Source organism: Erythrolamprus reginae, chromosome 6, assembly GCF_031021105.1.
Source record: "Erythrolamprus reginae isolate rEryReg1 chromosome 6, rEryReg1.hap1, whole genome shotgun sequence".
Lineage (NCBI taxonomy): Eukaryota > Metazoa > Chordata > Lepidosauria > Squamata > Dipsadidae > Erythrolamprus > Erythrolamprus reginae.
In genome coordinates this window covers 67377574-67393402 of record NC_091955.1, presented here as the reverse complement: position 1 = coordinate 67393402, position 15829 = coordinate 67377574, and the positions used below count along the sequence as shown (strand labels likewise).

The following is a 15829-nucleotide window of genomic DNA, read 5'->3' as shown; positions in this document are numbered from 1 at the left end:
CTTGATTAAGCTGGCCTGGCCCTGTGTCAAAACACTATCATTCCATTGGGGCCCAGATTTGGAGCGGGGCGTGAAATGTTTACTTCTTCCTGAGAGGAGGGCATAACATAAAATAATTGAGAAGCATTGTTTTAGGCAATCAATAGTTCTAAAACAAGACACAGGGACATCTCTTGAAAGAGCCACTCGGCTTCAGGAATTAATAATAGACTTAGCAGAAATTCCCACCTCACACTAGTTATGGACACCAATATTCTGTAATGTTTATTGTGGAACAATGGTGGCCCAGGACTGCAGGCTGACTGCCAACTGCCAGCAGTTCAGCTCTCATCGGCTCAAGGTTGACTCAGCCTTACATCCTCTTCTGAGGTTGGTAAAACAGGGACCCAGATTGTTGGGGGCAATACACTGACTGTGTAACTGCTTAGAGAGGGCTGTGAAACACTATGAAGCAGTATATAAATCTAATTGCTATTGCTGTATTCTCAAGTACTGAGATATTTGTTAGGCAAGGTAAGAAAGTTTGTTTGTTTATTTATTTATTTATTTATTGTTTGAATTTATAGTCACACTTCTCCAAAGGACTCAGGGCAGCGTACAAAGATAAAACAAGAATACAATATTGTTGTGGTTAGCTCTGGCCCAGCTCCTGCCCCCAGGACTGTGGATGTGGGAGAGACATCCACATGCTGCAGGCCTGTTTTGCTCCCGGTGGAGTCTGCTGATGAAGGCTCCTCTGACCAAGAAGACATGAGTGACAGGGAGGAGGAGAGTGTGGCAGACAGCTCAGAAGGAGATCAATTATCTAGCTCCTCCTTGGATTCGGAACAAGAGTTAATGATACAGCCACGCATGCGGAGAGCGATGCATAGGCAGCAACAACTGAGAGATTATTATCAAAGAAAATGAGGCCACCTGTGGTTGGGTGGGGCTGTGGTAATTAGTGAGGCTGCTATAAAGAGCAGCCTGTGGGTTTGGCCATTGTGGAGGATTATCTGATCCTTGTGTTTCGTGCCTGCTTTGCTGACTTTGACCTTTGTGTGTTGCTTTTTCCCCGCTTTGAAACTAAACCAGAGCAAAGTGTGTTTCACTTTGTGAAAGAAGAAGGACTGTGAATTGCCTCACAGCTGCAAGCTAAGTATCACAGAACTGATAAGGGACTTGTACAAATTACCAGTTTGTTTGGAGACGAGTGCTCTTTGCTATACAAAAAGAGGGCTTAGTTTATTTGGATTTTCGGTATAAAGAACATAGTTTTGAATTTTCAAACGTGTGTGTATCTGACATTTGTAGCTGTGAATCTTTGGGAGGATTCTACCTGAGACCTCGACAGAACACAATATATAACCCCCAAAATATTAAAAGGCATTCACCCATCTCTCATTCATTCCACTAACATACTATTGGCCAGAGCAGGATGTTATTGCTCAATGGCCCCAGGCCTGGTGACAAAGGTGTGTTTTTAAAGCCTTTCGAAAGGCCAGGAGGGTGGGGGCAGCCCAAATATCCGGGGGGAGTTGATTCTAGAGGGTTGGAGCTGCCACAGAGAAGGCCCTTCCCTATGGTCCTGCCAGCCAGTGCTGCTTGGCTGACAGGACCCGGAGAAGGCCAACTCTCTAGGATCTCACCGGCTGCTGGGACACGTGAGGCAGAAGACAGTCCTGTAAATAAAGCCATGTAGGGCTTTATTGAAATATAACTCAAAGAATTTGGAGTGGTAATGTTTTATGAGCCCAGAACTGTCTTTCAATGTTGGTTTGTTTATTTGTTTTTTTGTTTTTATGCCGCCCTTCTCTTTAGACTCCGGGCGGCTTACAACATGTTAGCAATAGCACTTTTTAACAGAGCCAGCATATTGCCCCCACAATCCGGGGTCCTCATTTTACCCACCTCAGAAAGATGGAAGGCTGAGTCAACCTTGAGCCGGTGGTGAGATTTGAACCGCTGACCTGCAGATCTAGCGGTCAGCTTTAGTGGCCTGCAGTGCTGTGCTCTACCCACTGCGCCACCTTGCCTATTGCATTTGTAGGAAACAATTTAGGAGGAAGTGCATTTTGGCAGATCTGTTGCCTTATGAAGTCGTCACTGATAAGGTCCTTATTGTCTAATTTGTCATTGTCAAGCTGCATAAGGCCGATCAGTTTCCGGTCACAATTCAAAGTGTTGGTTACTACCTATAAAGCCCTTCATGGCACCGGACCAGGATATCTGCGAGACCGCCTTCTGCCGCACGAATCCCAGCACCTGGTTAGGTCCCACAGAGTTGGTCTTCTCCGGGTCCCGTCGACTAAACAATGTCTTCTGGCGGGACCCAGAGGAAGAGCCTTCTCTGTGGCGGCTCCGACCCTCTGGAATCAGCTCCCTCCAGATATTAGGACTGCTCCCACCCTCCTTGCCTTTCGTAAACTCCTTAAAACCCACCTCTGTCGTCAAGCGTGGGGGAATTGAGATATCTCCCCCTGCCTATGTAGTTTTTGTGCATGATATGACTGTATGTATGTTTTTTATATTGGGGTTCCTTGCTTTTAGATTTTAAATGTACAATTGTTATTTTAGATTCTAATTAATAGATTTGTCATTATATATTGTTTTTATCACTGTTGTGAGCTGCCCCAAGTCTGTGGAGAGGGGCGGCATACAAATCTAATAAATAAATAAATAAATGAAGGAAGGAAGGAAGGAAGGAAGGAAAGAAGGAAGAAAGAGAGAAGGAAATAAAGAAAGAAAGATAGGAAGAAAGAAAGAAAGAAAGAAAGGAAGGAAGGAAGGAAGGAAGGAAGAAAAAAGAAAGAAAGAAAGAAAGAAAGAAAGAAAGAAAGAAGGAAAGAAAGAAAGAAAGAAAGAAAGAAAGAAGGAAAGGAAGGAAGGAAGGAAGGAAGGAAGAAAGAAAGAAAGAAAAAGAAAGACAGACAGACAGACTTCCTCTGGCCAGGGCTTTTCCTCAAAGCCATATTAAATGTGTTTTCTTCTGGCAGGGAGATGGCACAAAAGTATTCTGGCATGCCTCACGCTGCCGTCACTGCTGAATCATATTCTGCCTTCGCAGTGAGGCCCCTGATATCATCTACTGGCAGAAAAAAACAACCGTCCGTCATTCTTTCAAGCAATGATATTGTTCTGCTTTATGAGGCAAAAGCCAAGGAATTCCCACCCTGCACAGGTCAAACACTGCATAACGTCTGCTTGAACTTGATTGTCCACATTGTCCTTGTTTTCAGTCCTGATGTCAAATACATTGACATCAGAAAACAGGGGGAAAAAATATCAGAGCATTTCAGCCACCCAGGATGCTTTTTTTCTTTCTTTCTTTCTTTCTTTCTTTCTTTCTTTCTTTCTTCCTTTCTTCATTCATTCATTCATTCATTCATTCATTTATTTATTTATTAGATTTGTATGCCGCCCCTCTCCGTAGCTCACAGCAATAGTAAACAATATATAACAAATCTAATAATTTAAGAGAAACGCTAAAAACCCCATTGTTAAAAGCAAACATACACACACACAAACATACCATACATAAACTGTATAGGCCCGGGGGAGATGTTTCAATTCCCCCATGCCTGATGGCAGAGGTGGGTTTTAAGGAGTTTACGAAAGGGGAGGAGGGTGGGGGCAATTCTAATCTCTGGGGGTAGCTGGTTCCAAAGGGTCGGGGCCACCACAGAGAAGGCTCTTCCCCTGGGTCCCGCCAAATGGCATTGTTTAGTCGACGGGACCTGGAGAAGGCCCACTCTGTGGGACCTAATCGGTCGCTGATATTCGTGCGGCAGACCTCAAGGCGACCATTTGAGAAGAACAAGATTTACTTTAAGCAACACTGGGCAAGAGATTGCTAATACTCATATATCTCAAAACATCTCATCACAAAGGATTTTGAACACTTTGCAATTAATTGATAACATACTGGCAATCTATCTCACATGTAACAAGCCATTCAACCACAAAAGATTTGTACCCATAAACTAAATTATTAATAAATCCAATAAATAAATAAATAAAATTGAATCAAAATATCACCCAGCTTTATAAAATTGGCCAGATTGGTTCCAAGCAAACCAGAGAACACTCTTTTGAGATGCTAGAAGTTTGGATAATTTAGTAACTGGTCATTTCAGACATATGCCAGTAATTTAATATAATTTATTTGACTTCTATGCCACACAATCCTGTAGGATTCGGGGTGGCTTACAAGAATACAGGTATGTAACTTTCTTGAAGATTGTGTATTATTATATCAGCCTAACCAAGTCTAAGTAGAAGTCTCAGGAAACCATGCATATTAGCATTACAGTTATATTGCACTTGGCTGATATTATACAACTTATCCCTATTCCCAGATGCATCATTTATGTTCCCAGGCATGAGATATATTTGGAAGGAATACATAGAGGCCAAAGGAAGTTTTATGCATGGTATGTCTGTATGTATGTTTGGTTTTTTTTTATAATAATGGGTTTTTAACTGTTTTTAGTATTGGATTATTGTTATATGCTGTTTTATTATTGCTGTTAGCCACCCCGATATAAATAAACAAACAAACAAACAAACAAACAAACAAGTTTTAGCAAAGCAGGAATCTTCTGTTTACTGAAACATTTGTTAGGAATTCATATAGATAAAAATAAACCTAATAGCAGTTTTTTAATTTCAAAAACCTAGATAAAAACCGCAGAACTTAACTTTTAAAAAAATCTTTTAACAGAGTCCATAATGGAAAATATCAAAATTTGGGTCCATGTACCATATATATAAAGCTTACTAAATTATGCATAACCAATACTACAAACATTTATAGTAACATAGTCATAATAATATGCTGAGATCTGTTAACCCAAATTCTAATTAAGACCTTTTATTTCTTTATCCCCCTTTATTTTTTCACATTAACCTCATGCAGCATCTCCAATTAAAAGAAAGAAACACCATTACTAACATTCCAGAGTTCCAAAACTCTTGATTAAAACATATTTAGTTTCTGCTATTATTTCATCATTACACATTTGAGAAAGATGTGTTCCTGTTTGCATTCTTTGCATATGACAGAGAACTTTAATACCTGGTCTTGTTTTGTTTTTATATAACTGTGAAGATCCGTGCATAGGTTTTCAGATGTTCATGAAACATTTCTCTCATTTTCATTACAATGATTGCTCTTAAGATTTGAAGGTTTATGTCATCTTGAGGACTACTTTTCATCTATGGGAAATGACAACAAAATCCTCCCAAAGTCCAATACTGCAGTGTAAATTTCACTTCATCCGTATCACGAACAGGCACATTTACATGCAGTTACAACAGGATAAGGAATATGCCTCCAAACGCATTCTTTACGAGACTTCCTGCGATTCTGAGACAGAGTTCCGTTTATCCGACAGTGCCACGCTAGGAGTTTGAGGTGGGTTGTTTGGGCTGACAGGCAAGCCATGCCTGGAGGCCAAGAGCAACCAGCTTGCATCTGGTCACAGTACGTGTGGCGTATCCAGCGTGGCCAGAAGATGGATCCCATGTCTACCCAGGAAGATGTTAAAGAACAGGTTGCGCTATCCACTAGCCACCGGCGTAGACGATAAATGAAGGACTGGCTCAAATTACGAGCGATCCCATCCTCAGAAGGCAGCAATGGCTGCAACTTGGGAAGCTCCAGTCTGCTCGTCTCCTGCAGGAGCTTTTTCCTGAATCGGGTGGTATGTTTAGCCAGCTCTCGGTTCTGGGTGCTCAGTTCTTCAGAACTTGGCTTCCGACCTTGGGGGTCCTCGGGAGACATCCAGAAAGCGTCGTAGGAAGATCCCAGGAGTTTCATCAGCTTGGAAGCGCGCAAGTGCTTTGGCTTGGGCACGGAGTAGTGGTAGTCCTCAGGAGAGAGAGAGAGGCTGTAAGGCCTTGCTTGAGACGGCCGCTTACTCCAAGTAAGATGTACGTCAGGATTGGACTGCTCCAGTGCCCTGATGTTATTCGATGGTCGGGGAATGCCACTTAAGGAAGAGCCTTCTTTCTGAGAGACAAAAATTGCTCCAATGTAGTGGAACCCCTGGCTCCATTGCTCCAGAAGCAGCATACAGAGAAGCCATGCTTTAACATCCATGTTTCTTCCAAGACTTGGGTGTGTCTCAAACTGCTGGAAGCAAACTCTTATGAGGCTTTCTTTCTCTCCACCTCTTTTATTATCAGCCTTTGACCCAGAGTTTAGCAGCTCCCCTCTATCCTACTTGAAGGCTTTCATAACAAACAGCACTGTGTCTCCCATTGACATAAACAGAGAGGGGAGGGAATAGCCCTCATTTAAGTTGTTTGGACATTTTTCTTAGTAACCTAAAGTTTTAATGATATGTTATCATCAGCATTAATGGTTCAACAACTCTAAGTTCAGCAAGTCTTTAAAAATGCTAGGGCTTGGATTCAATTGTCAAATTGTGACTTAGTTTTGAATGCTTTTAGTCTATTTTATTATTTTATTTTGTTTTGTTTTGTTTTGTTTTGTTTTGTTTTGTTTTGGTTTGTTTGTTTGTTTGTTTGTTTGTTTGTTTGTTTATTTATTTATTTATTTATTTCTTAATATTTATTTATTTATTTATTTATTTACTTACTTACTTACTTACTTACTTACTTACTTACTTACTTATTTATTTATTTATTTATTTATTTATTAGGTTTGTATGCCGCCCCTCTCCGAAGACTCGGGGCAGCTCACAACAGCAATAAAAATATATCAGCAATAAAAATATATCATATACTGTATTGCTATATCAGGATTCCCCAACCTAATGCCGTCCAGATGGATCACATCACAAATCCATCATTCCTGGCTATGTCAGTTTTTCACTAAATCTCTTCTCCCCCCTACCCCTCCAGTAGACATTAATTAATTAATTAATTAATTTGATTTTTTTAATGTCACCCTTCTCCTTAGATTCAGGGTGGCTTACAACATGTTAGCAATATTGCCCCCCAATCCAGGTCCTCATTTTACCCATCTTGGAAGGATGGAAGGCTGAGTCATCCTTGAGCCAGTGATGAGATTTGAACCGCTGACCTGCAGATCTAGCAGTCAGCTTTAGTGGGCTGCAGTACTGCACTCTAACCACTGCGCCAATTAATTTGATATGTGTGCAAATTATTGTTAGCAGTAAAGTGGTTTCTAGATTATTACATGCCAAGTTTTTGTTTGATTGTTTGCATTGCATTTGGATAATTTGCATGCTCTGCAAAACAGTTGTGGCTCTGGAATGGGTGAGTTCTTTTGGAATCTGAACATAGACCTTACAGCCATTCAAAAATTTGATTCCGTCTCCAGCAATAAGATATGAAAAACTGGGAATTTTTATCTCTTTACCCTTACTAGAAATCCTCCAATAAGACAAACGTTCAATTGCCAGGCATAATAGATGACACGTGGTTCATTTTCTCTGGAAAATTGAAAATTCTTCAGTTAAAATCCTATCTGAAATTTCACTCTAGCATTCTTTGTAAAGGCAATAATGATTAGCCAAATGTATAGATCAGTGATGGCGAACCTTTTTTCCCTGAGGTGCCAAAAGAGCATGCATGTGAGTCATTCTGTGTAAGGATTTATAAACTGGCAAAACCAGCAAATTGGAAGTCCTCATTGCAGCTGTGGACTGAGTACACCTGCCAAAAATCAACCTGAAAGGCCAAGTAGTTTTGAAGCTACAGCAGCCTGAAGATTGCTGTAAATTCATTTTTGAGGGGTTGTTTTTTTTTGCAAAGTTTGAGCCTGAACCATGTAAAAAGTAAGAGAACTAGGTACATGGGATTTTGCCAGTTTAAGAAGCCTTAAAAGGTATCCAGATTATCCAAATATCTCCAACATACTACTGAAACTGCCACATTTACAGCTTCTGGAAGTTGCCCCAAAATGTCATTTTTGCTGATTCTGCATTTTGCAACCCTTTACTTGAGGTCTCCCAGAACTCCCAATTTTTAGTCCTTTGAACTAAAATTTTGCACAGCATAGTTTTATATCATAGAGAAACTATGTGCCAAATTTAATCAAAATCTGAAATGGTAAGGTGGGAATGATCTTTAAAATTGATCCACTTGACACAGAATGACTCATGCTCAAGTGTCCACACCGATAATTCAATGCCTAGGGAGGGTGAAAACAGCTTTCCTTACACCCTGGAGGCCCTGTGGAGGCTGGAAATTGCCTGTTTCCCAACTTCTGATGGGCCCAGTAGGCTTGTGTTTTGTCCTCCCCAAGCTCCAAAGGCTTCCCTGGAGCCAGGAGAGGATAAAAACACCCTCTCCCATCCCCACCCCCGAGACTCTCTGGAAGCCAAAAACATCCTCCCAGAGCCTTTGTGCAAGCTAAAAATCAACTAGCCAGCACACACCTGCACGTTGGAGCTGAGTTAAGGCAACAGCTCACATGTCAGCAAATATGGCTCCGCGTACCATCTGTGGCATGGGTTTGCCATCACTGGTATAGATCTTTTCATGACTTGGGACCCATTCTGACCTTAGAATGAAGCAGTAGAATATGTTGAGGAATCATATTCGGTTGAATAGATGGTAAATAAGCACAGAGAAAACTCACAATAAATTATATGATTCATCAGGAAATAGATCAGTCGTGAGAAAAATAATTCCATCAGAACCGTAATTATCTGCTGCAAAAGCAATAAATTATCCAAACCTACCTCCAGTGTTAGCCCTTGGAAATGGAAAGTTTTAAAAACTTTCTAAAAACTTCACTATAATACCCAAATGTCAACTGTTGCAACAACCAGTCTCTATTAACTTGAGTTATTCCTTCATAAGAAGTATTTCATCTTAAAACTGACAAGAGATCCTGTTTTATAGCTGGAGTATCTTTACGCATCTAAATTTCCACCCACCTGCATTTTGGGAATCTGAACAGTGTTATTCATAGTCTCCAAGGCAACTCTGGCAGTTATACAAGCACAAACACAAAACAGCTACTTCTAAGAAACTCATAACTCGCCTCCCTCCAAATTCAATATTAGGGGGAAAAAAACAGGTGTTGTTTTCAAGACACATGTGATTGAGAAAATGAAAACAAACCATCCGCCTTTCCAGTCTGCTGCCTTTCTAACAAGATGCCGTCTTGTTTTGACCATTTGAAATGATGTTCAATAGCCGCTCCATTCAGCTTTTTTGATGGGAGTGCAGGATAACATAGAAACATAGAAGATTGACGGCAGAAAAAGACCTCATGGTTCATCTACTGCCCTTATACTATTTCCTGTATTTTATCTTAGGATGGATATATGTTTATCCCAGGCAGGTTTACATTCAATTACTGTGGATTTACCAACCATGTCAAGAGATACAAAGTTTTTCATAATTACAGACAACTCTCTTCCTAAAACCTGGTTCACGTTCACATTACTACTTTGCAGATTCTCTTGGTCCTTGTGCAGGGACAATCCATTAAATATCCCAGAAGACTGTCTGGATACCATTGCCTTTATTTGATCATCCATTTGTAACTGAGTCAACCAAGGATATGCTTGGGGGTGGCTTTTCTGGAAGGATTCCCACCCACCCATTCAATTTCCAGTTTATTTATTTATTTATTTATTAATCAGATTTGTATGCCGCCCCTCTCCGCAGACTCAGGGCGGCTAACAGCAACAATAATACAATGTAAACAAATCTAATATTTAAGTTAATTTAAAACCCCAATTTAGAAACCAATCATACATACTAACATACCATGCATAAATTTTATAAGCCTAGGGGGAGGGAAAGTCTCAATTCCCCCATGCCTGATGACAGAGGTGGGTTTTAAGGAGCTTACAAAAGGCAAAGAGGGTGGGGGCAACTCTGATGTCTGGGAGGAGTTGGTTCCAGAGGGTTGGGGCTGCCACAGAGAAGGCTCTTCCCCTGGGTACTGCCAAACAACATTGTTTAGTTGACAGGACCCAGAAAAGGCCAACTCTGTGGGACTGGTCGCTGGGATTCGTGCGGCAGAAGGCGGTCCCGGAGATATTCTGGTCCGGTGCCATGAAGGGCTTTATAGGTCATAACCAACACTTTGAATTGTGACCGGAAACTGATCGGCAACCAATGCAGACTGCGGAGTGTTGGTGTGACATGGGCGTATTTAGGAAAGCCCATGATAGCTCTCGCAGCTGCATTCTGCACGATCTGAAGTTTCCGAACACTTTTCAAAGGTAGCCCCATGTAGAGAGCATTGCAGTAGTCGAGCCTCGAGGTGATGAGGGCATGAGTGACTGTGAGCAGTGACTCCCGGTCCAGATAGGGCCGCAACAGTTGCTGTATATTGGCCAGGTGGAATGCATTATTGTTTATGGAGGAGGTAGATTGCAATTATATATTCTGCAACAGCCAATTTGTGGTTCCGACATGTTTGGCTGGTTTTCTATGGGTTTGCCCTCTTCCTTTTGGTCTCTGACTTCTTCGCTTGCCCCTCAGTCCTCTTTTCAGTGTAAGAAAGACCGGAGCTTCTTCCTTTTGCAAGCAATTTGTGTGTTTTTTTCCCTCTGACAAAACTTTATTAAATGTCAAAAACATATGCATTCCAAAAGAACAAAGAGAAAAATTAGAAAGAGGAAAAGAGTGAATGGGGAATAAAACAAAATAGGTGGGGATGCAGACAATTTATAGAAAAGGCTATACAAAAATTAACTTCCAACTTTTTCTGTACAGTTATACAAGCATGAAATACAATGATCCTTTTAACTGGAATAAACAATAGCACACAGTACTTCTGTACTCATTAGCAGTTCTGGTCATCAAATCCCCAAGTTTCCATAAAATTTGTTTTCTTTTAATGTCCGGCAAAAAGTCCAAAAGTGGTTTCCAAGTAAAAACAAAGCTGGATAAAATATTTCCTTTAATCAAAGCAGCCGATTTTCCATCTCCTCCAAATCTATTATCTTCACAACCCATTCTTCCATTGTTAGCATTTGTGAGACCTTCTATGTCTCCACGTAATGCTGCTGTTATCATGTATAAGAACAGAAGGTTATTTTTTTAAATAGGTTGATCAGCAGCTGAATGTCAAGAGTTAGAGAGTGTGAAGCCTTGAAGTAAACTAGCCTGTCCTTGGCTTAATGTATGACAACAGAAGTATGATTCAAAGGATCCTGCTCTTGTTGGGGCAAAACTTCATAATGGGCAAGAAAAGACAGGAACACTTTATTTACAATGCCTACTGCCAAGGCCATGTATCTCTAGATGTACTTATTGCCATGGCAACAAAATGTTTGCATTCAGGAATAAGTTCTCTCCCCTTTTTCTTTGTTCAATGCGTAACCATATATTTACATGAGCAACTATTCAATGTGAAAAGATAATTATAAATAATATTATGCATATCTATATAAAGTCCATGAGATAACCATAGCTCAGTACAGATATCTACGGAGAGGGGCGGCATACAAATAAACAAACAAACAAACAAATAAACAAACAAACAAACAAACAAACAAGATATCCTTCAAAGTCCACTTCCATAGTGTCCATTCAACTTCACTTCAACAGTTTTCCTATCCTTTTACCCCATCTGCTCAGAAGTCTCCTACTAACAGCACCAGGAGTGTTCAAATAATCCTGTCTCTTTAGATTAAATTTGTCAGTGTCTTCAAGCCATCTGAATCAGGGATGGAGAACAATGACCCCTTCACACATTGTAACTCCAATGAAGCCGGATGGCTGAATCAGGGTGTGCGCTGACTACAAAGGAACCATAAATAAAGCCCTGAAGCCGAACGCTTACCCTGTGCCTATTGTACAGCACCTGTTATACTTGCTGGGCAACGGAAAGTTTTTCGCTAAGCTCAGTTTTGCACAGGCATACTAGCAACTGCTTGTGGACGCAGCCACAGAGGAAGCACAGTATAATAACTCACAGAGGGGATTTGTATGCCACCCCTCTCCGAGGACTCAGGGCAGCTCACAGCATATATAAAGATATAATGATCCAATTGATCCAACTAGTATACTTAAAAAATCTTTAAAATTCTAACTTAAAACATTCATAACATTCACTCAATGGATCTGCCTGCAATTTGGGGGCAGTGTGGCTCTGGAACTGTCCCAGAGCATGATGGAACATCTGTTACACAGCATCCCTGGAGTTGTTGTTGTTGTTGTTGTTATTATTATTATTATTATTTATTAGATTTGTGTACCGCCCCCCTCCGTAGACTCGGGGCGGCTTACAGCAATGATAAAAACAATATATAATGACAAATTTAATAGTTAGACTCTAAAATAACAATAATACATTTTAAAAAGTCTAAAAAACAAGAAACCCCAATATATAAAAAACATACATACTGTACAGTCATATCATACACAGAAAACTACATAGGCAGGGGGAGATGTTTCAGTTCCCCCACGCTTGACAACAGAGGTAGGTTTTAAGGAGTTTACGAAAGGCAAGGAGGGTGGGGGCAGTCCTAATCTCTGGAGGGAGCTGATTCCAGAGGGTCGGAGCCACCACAGAGAAGGCTCTTCCTCTGGGTCCCGCCAAATGGGGAGGGCAAACCTGGGCAAACGCCCCCCCCTGCCACAGCTGAAAGATGTTTCTCTAATGTGAGCTGTGGATCGAGGAGGACGCCCAAGTTGCGGACCCTCTCCGAGGGGGTCAATAATTCCCCACCCCCAGGGTGATGGACGGACGGATGGAATTGTCCTTGAGAAGCAAAACCCACAGCCACTCTGTCTTATCAGGGTTGAGTTTGAGTCTGTTGTAGTCCCCTACTTCAATGATGTCCTTATCTCTGGAGACTTAGAAGACCAGTTTATAGCCAGGCTGCACAAAGTACTGGGGTGATTCCAAGAATGGGGCTCAAAGTCAGAAAGGACAAATGCAAAATTGCAATCGCCAGCATAGAGTTCCTGGGGTTCCTAATCGATGGGTCAAGCATTCACCCAACAGACCCCAAGGTAAAGGCCATAAAAGAATCCCCAACCCCCAAGAACAAAGCAGAGTTGCAAGCCTTCCTAGGATTACTCAACTTCTATGCCATCTGTATGAAACAGAAGGTGACCATTGCTGACCCCCTCTATAGGCTCCTGGGGAAGATGGCTGCATGGACCTGGGGACAAAGAGAGGCCAATGCTTTTGCCGCCATAAAGAACCTGCTTTATCAAACAGCATATTGATGCAATACAGCGAGACTCTCCCTCTAGTTTTAGCATGTGACACTTCATCTTTTGGAATGGGGGTGGTCCTCAGCCACCAACTACCCAATGGCTCAGAAGCCCCCATCACCTATTACTCTAAGACATTATCTCCAGTGGAGTGGAACTACAGCCAGTTGGACAAGGAAGCTCTTTTGGCTGTGGCAGGCATCAAGAGGTTCCATGAATATCTCTATGGTTCCTGTGGCCAAAATACTACTGGTCGACATCAAACAGACCAGCCCCCTCACATCTCAGGACATCGCAGAGCACACAGTGAGAGACAAATTGCTGACTAAAGTAATGAACTGGGTGTTGAGAGGATGGCCACAGGGGAAGGAGGGAGGAGAAGAATTCAAAACCTTTAAGAACAAACAGGCTGAACTTTCTGTTCTAAAGGGCTGTCTGTTGTGTGGAGAATGAATAATAATTCCTCAGAGGCTGCAAAAAACATCCCTGTCTCTGGGTGTCACACGACTTTCGTTGCCAATGACAATTCATTGTTTTTGACAATGACAATAAATGTATTATTATTTGTTGTGGTTCCGTCTGAGGCCCCTCAGGGAACGGCTGATCTTCTGTCGGTTTCCAGCTCAGAGGGAGAGGATGAGGAACAGGAGGTGCAGGCAGACGAGGAGGAGGAATCCCAGGCTGAAGAAGAGGGAGGACAGCCAGAGTCCCCCCAGAGGGAGCTCTCCCCAGCAAGCAGCCTGGATTCCTTAGAGGAAAATGCACAAGCCATAATTGATCTGCGACAGAGAAGAGCTACACAGCGAAGGGACCAATTGGCTAGGTACTTTCAGCATTAAAGAGGCAACAGCTGGGTTTGGGTGTGGTGCTCTTTGGAAAGGCTAAAAGGCAGACCCACCCTTCCTGGCTTGTGGAGTTTTATCTTTGAGAGTCTTGGGACCTGGCTGTGAACTTTGGCGTCTTGGAATCCTGGTTTGTGCCTTTGACTACTGAAACCTTGGGGTGGGTGTGCCAGCAAGAAGCTTGCTGTATTGTCTGGACATCAGGACTCTGCTGTAAAGTATTATAGCCTGTCTGTTGGGAAGAACAGGTTTTCCTCTGTGTTTATTTTTTCCAGCTATAAAGTACTTTTGCTTTTACCAGAGTGTCTGGCTGTTTTTTCCAGTTGGTGTTGAGGTCTGGGGGAACCCAGACAGAACAATTATTATAAAAATTTATTATTATTATTAAAAGAGTGATAAAGATTCTCCACATAAGTCATCCTGGCATAGTGCACATGAAAGCATTAGCAAGGAGCTACCTGTTATGCTCACAACTGGATAAGTGGGTAGCAACTTGCATGTCAAGAAACCAAGCCAGCCCCACAGAGAACCACACCTTGTGAATGGAAGACCCCAAAGAGACACATGGTCTAGAGTGCATATCGACTTTGCCAGTGTGCCCCAATGATGGGACACACATTCTTCATAGTGGTCAATATCTATTTGAACTGGGTAGAGGTGATAATAAACATGCACTCATCAATGACAGACTCCACCATACATGCCCTATGGAAGCTGTTCGTAAACCACAGCTTACCAGATGTTCTCGTATTGGACAACAGGCCACAACTGACATCCAGACACATGGAAGTCTTCCTGGCCAGCCTGGGCATAAGACATACACTCATCTCACCATTCAGTCCAGCTAGCAATGGCCAAGTAGAGAGAATGGTGAGGCTAACCAAAGAGATATTAACCAGAATAGGTCCAGGAGACTGCTTGGAATGAATCAACCAGTTCTTGTTGACCCAGCACATTACTCTGTGTGCAGCTATGTGCAGATACCAACCAGAGCCCAGAATTGATGGGATGAAAACTAAGGTCCCAACTGGACAGACTTAATCCAACTTACAACCCGGAGACATCTCTGAACTCAACCAAACCAACCAAGACACTAGCCATGAGGGATTTGGTGTTCGCACAAAACTATGCATGAGAACCCAAATGGGTGAATGCCACAGTAATAGAAATGGTCTCAAATCATACAAGGTGAGACTAGACAACAGATAAGAGTGGAGACACATCAACCAACTCAGAAACAGGTTGGGAGATTCCTGGCTTCATCAACTGGAGGCCATGGCAGTTGAGAGTCAAGAACAATGCAGGTCTCTGCACTGCAGTCCATGCAACACAGAAACCCATGGCAAGGACCAGGCCCTGATGGAAAGACAACCAGCGACCCTAATCTCAAGCCTGGAGAGAGAGTGCGAGCACCTACTAGGGAACCTCAGAGTTCAGCAAAGTCACCCAGGATCAGAGAACGATGGAGCAGAGACTTCAGCTGCCATGCCTGGAAGCCAGTTCCAGATCTTTCCATGGAATGATGGAGTAGCAATAATAGACATGTCCGCTCTAGCCAAAGACTCTTGAGGAATTGAATCATGCAAGCCCAGTAAATCATGTTTACTTATGGAACTACATAACCTTCATGGACTCCTGAATGGACACTCCAGAAACGAAGAGGGGAGGGGTGTTACGGATGGACATGGTGATTATTTGCATAGCCGCCGCTGATTAGTTAATCTAGCAGTGGGAGAAATAAACTTTTGTCAGTGGCTAGCAAGCTTCAGGGAAGCCCTTAAAGGCGGCTTCCCTGCAGCCTTCCGACAGTTTATATCAGTTCTAACTAACAGACAATAAAGGTGCTGAACTGTTCCTATGACTCGCCTCTTCATTTATGT

General features: G+C 42.1%; 1 protein-coding gene across 1 annotated transcript; it reads right to left on the bottom strand.

Moving 5' to 3' along the window:
• Positions 1–5263: 5263 nt before the first annotated feature.
• On the bottom strand, positions 5264–6082 carry LOC139169140 (noggin-1-like). The gene has a single exon (XM_070754966.1). It carries the CDS (start codon positions 6080–6082, stop codon positions 5264–5266), a length of 819 nt encoding a protein of 272 aa, XP_070611067.1.
• Between the last annotated feature and the right edge of the window lie 9747 nt (positions 6083–15829).

Excerpts from the sequence above, each read along its gene's own strand:
- LOC139169140 (XM_070754966.1), bottom strand. The coding sequence starts at position 6,082 with ATGGATGTTAAAGCATGGCTTCTCTGTATGCTGCTTCTGGAGCAATGG.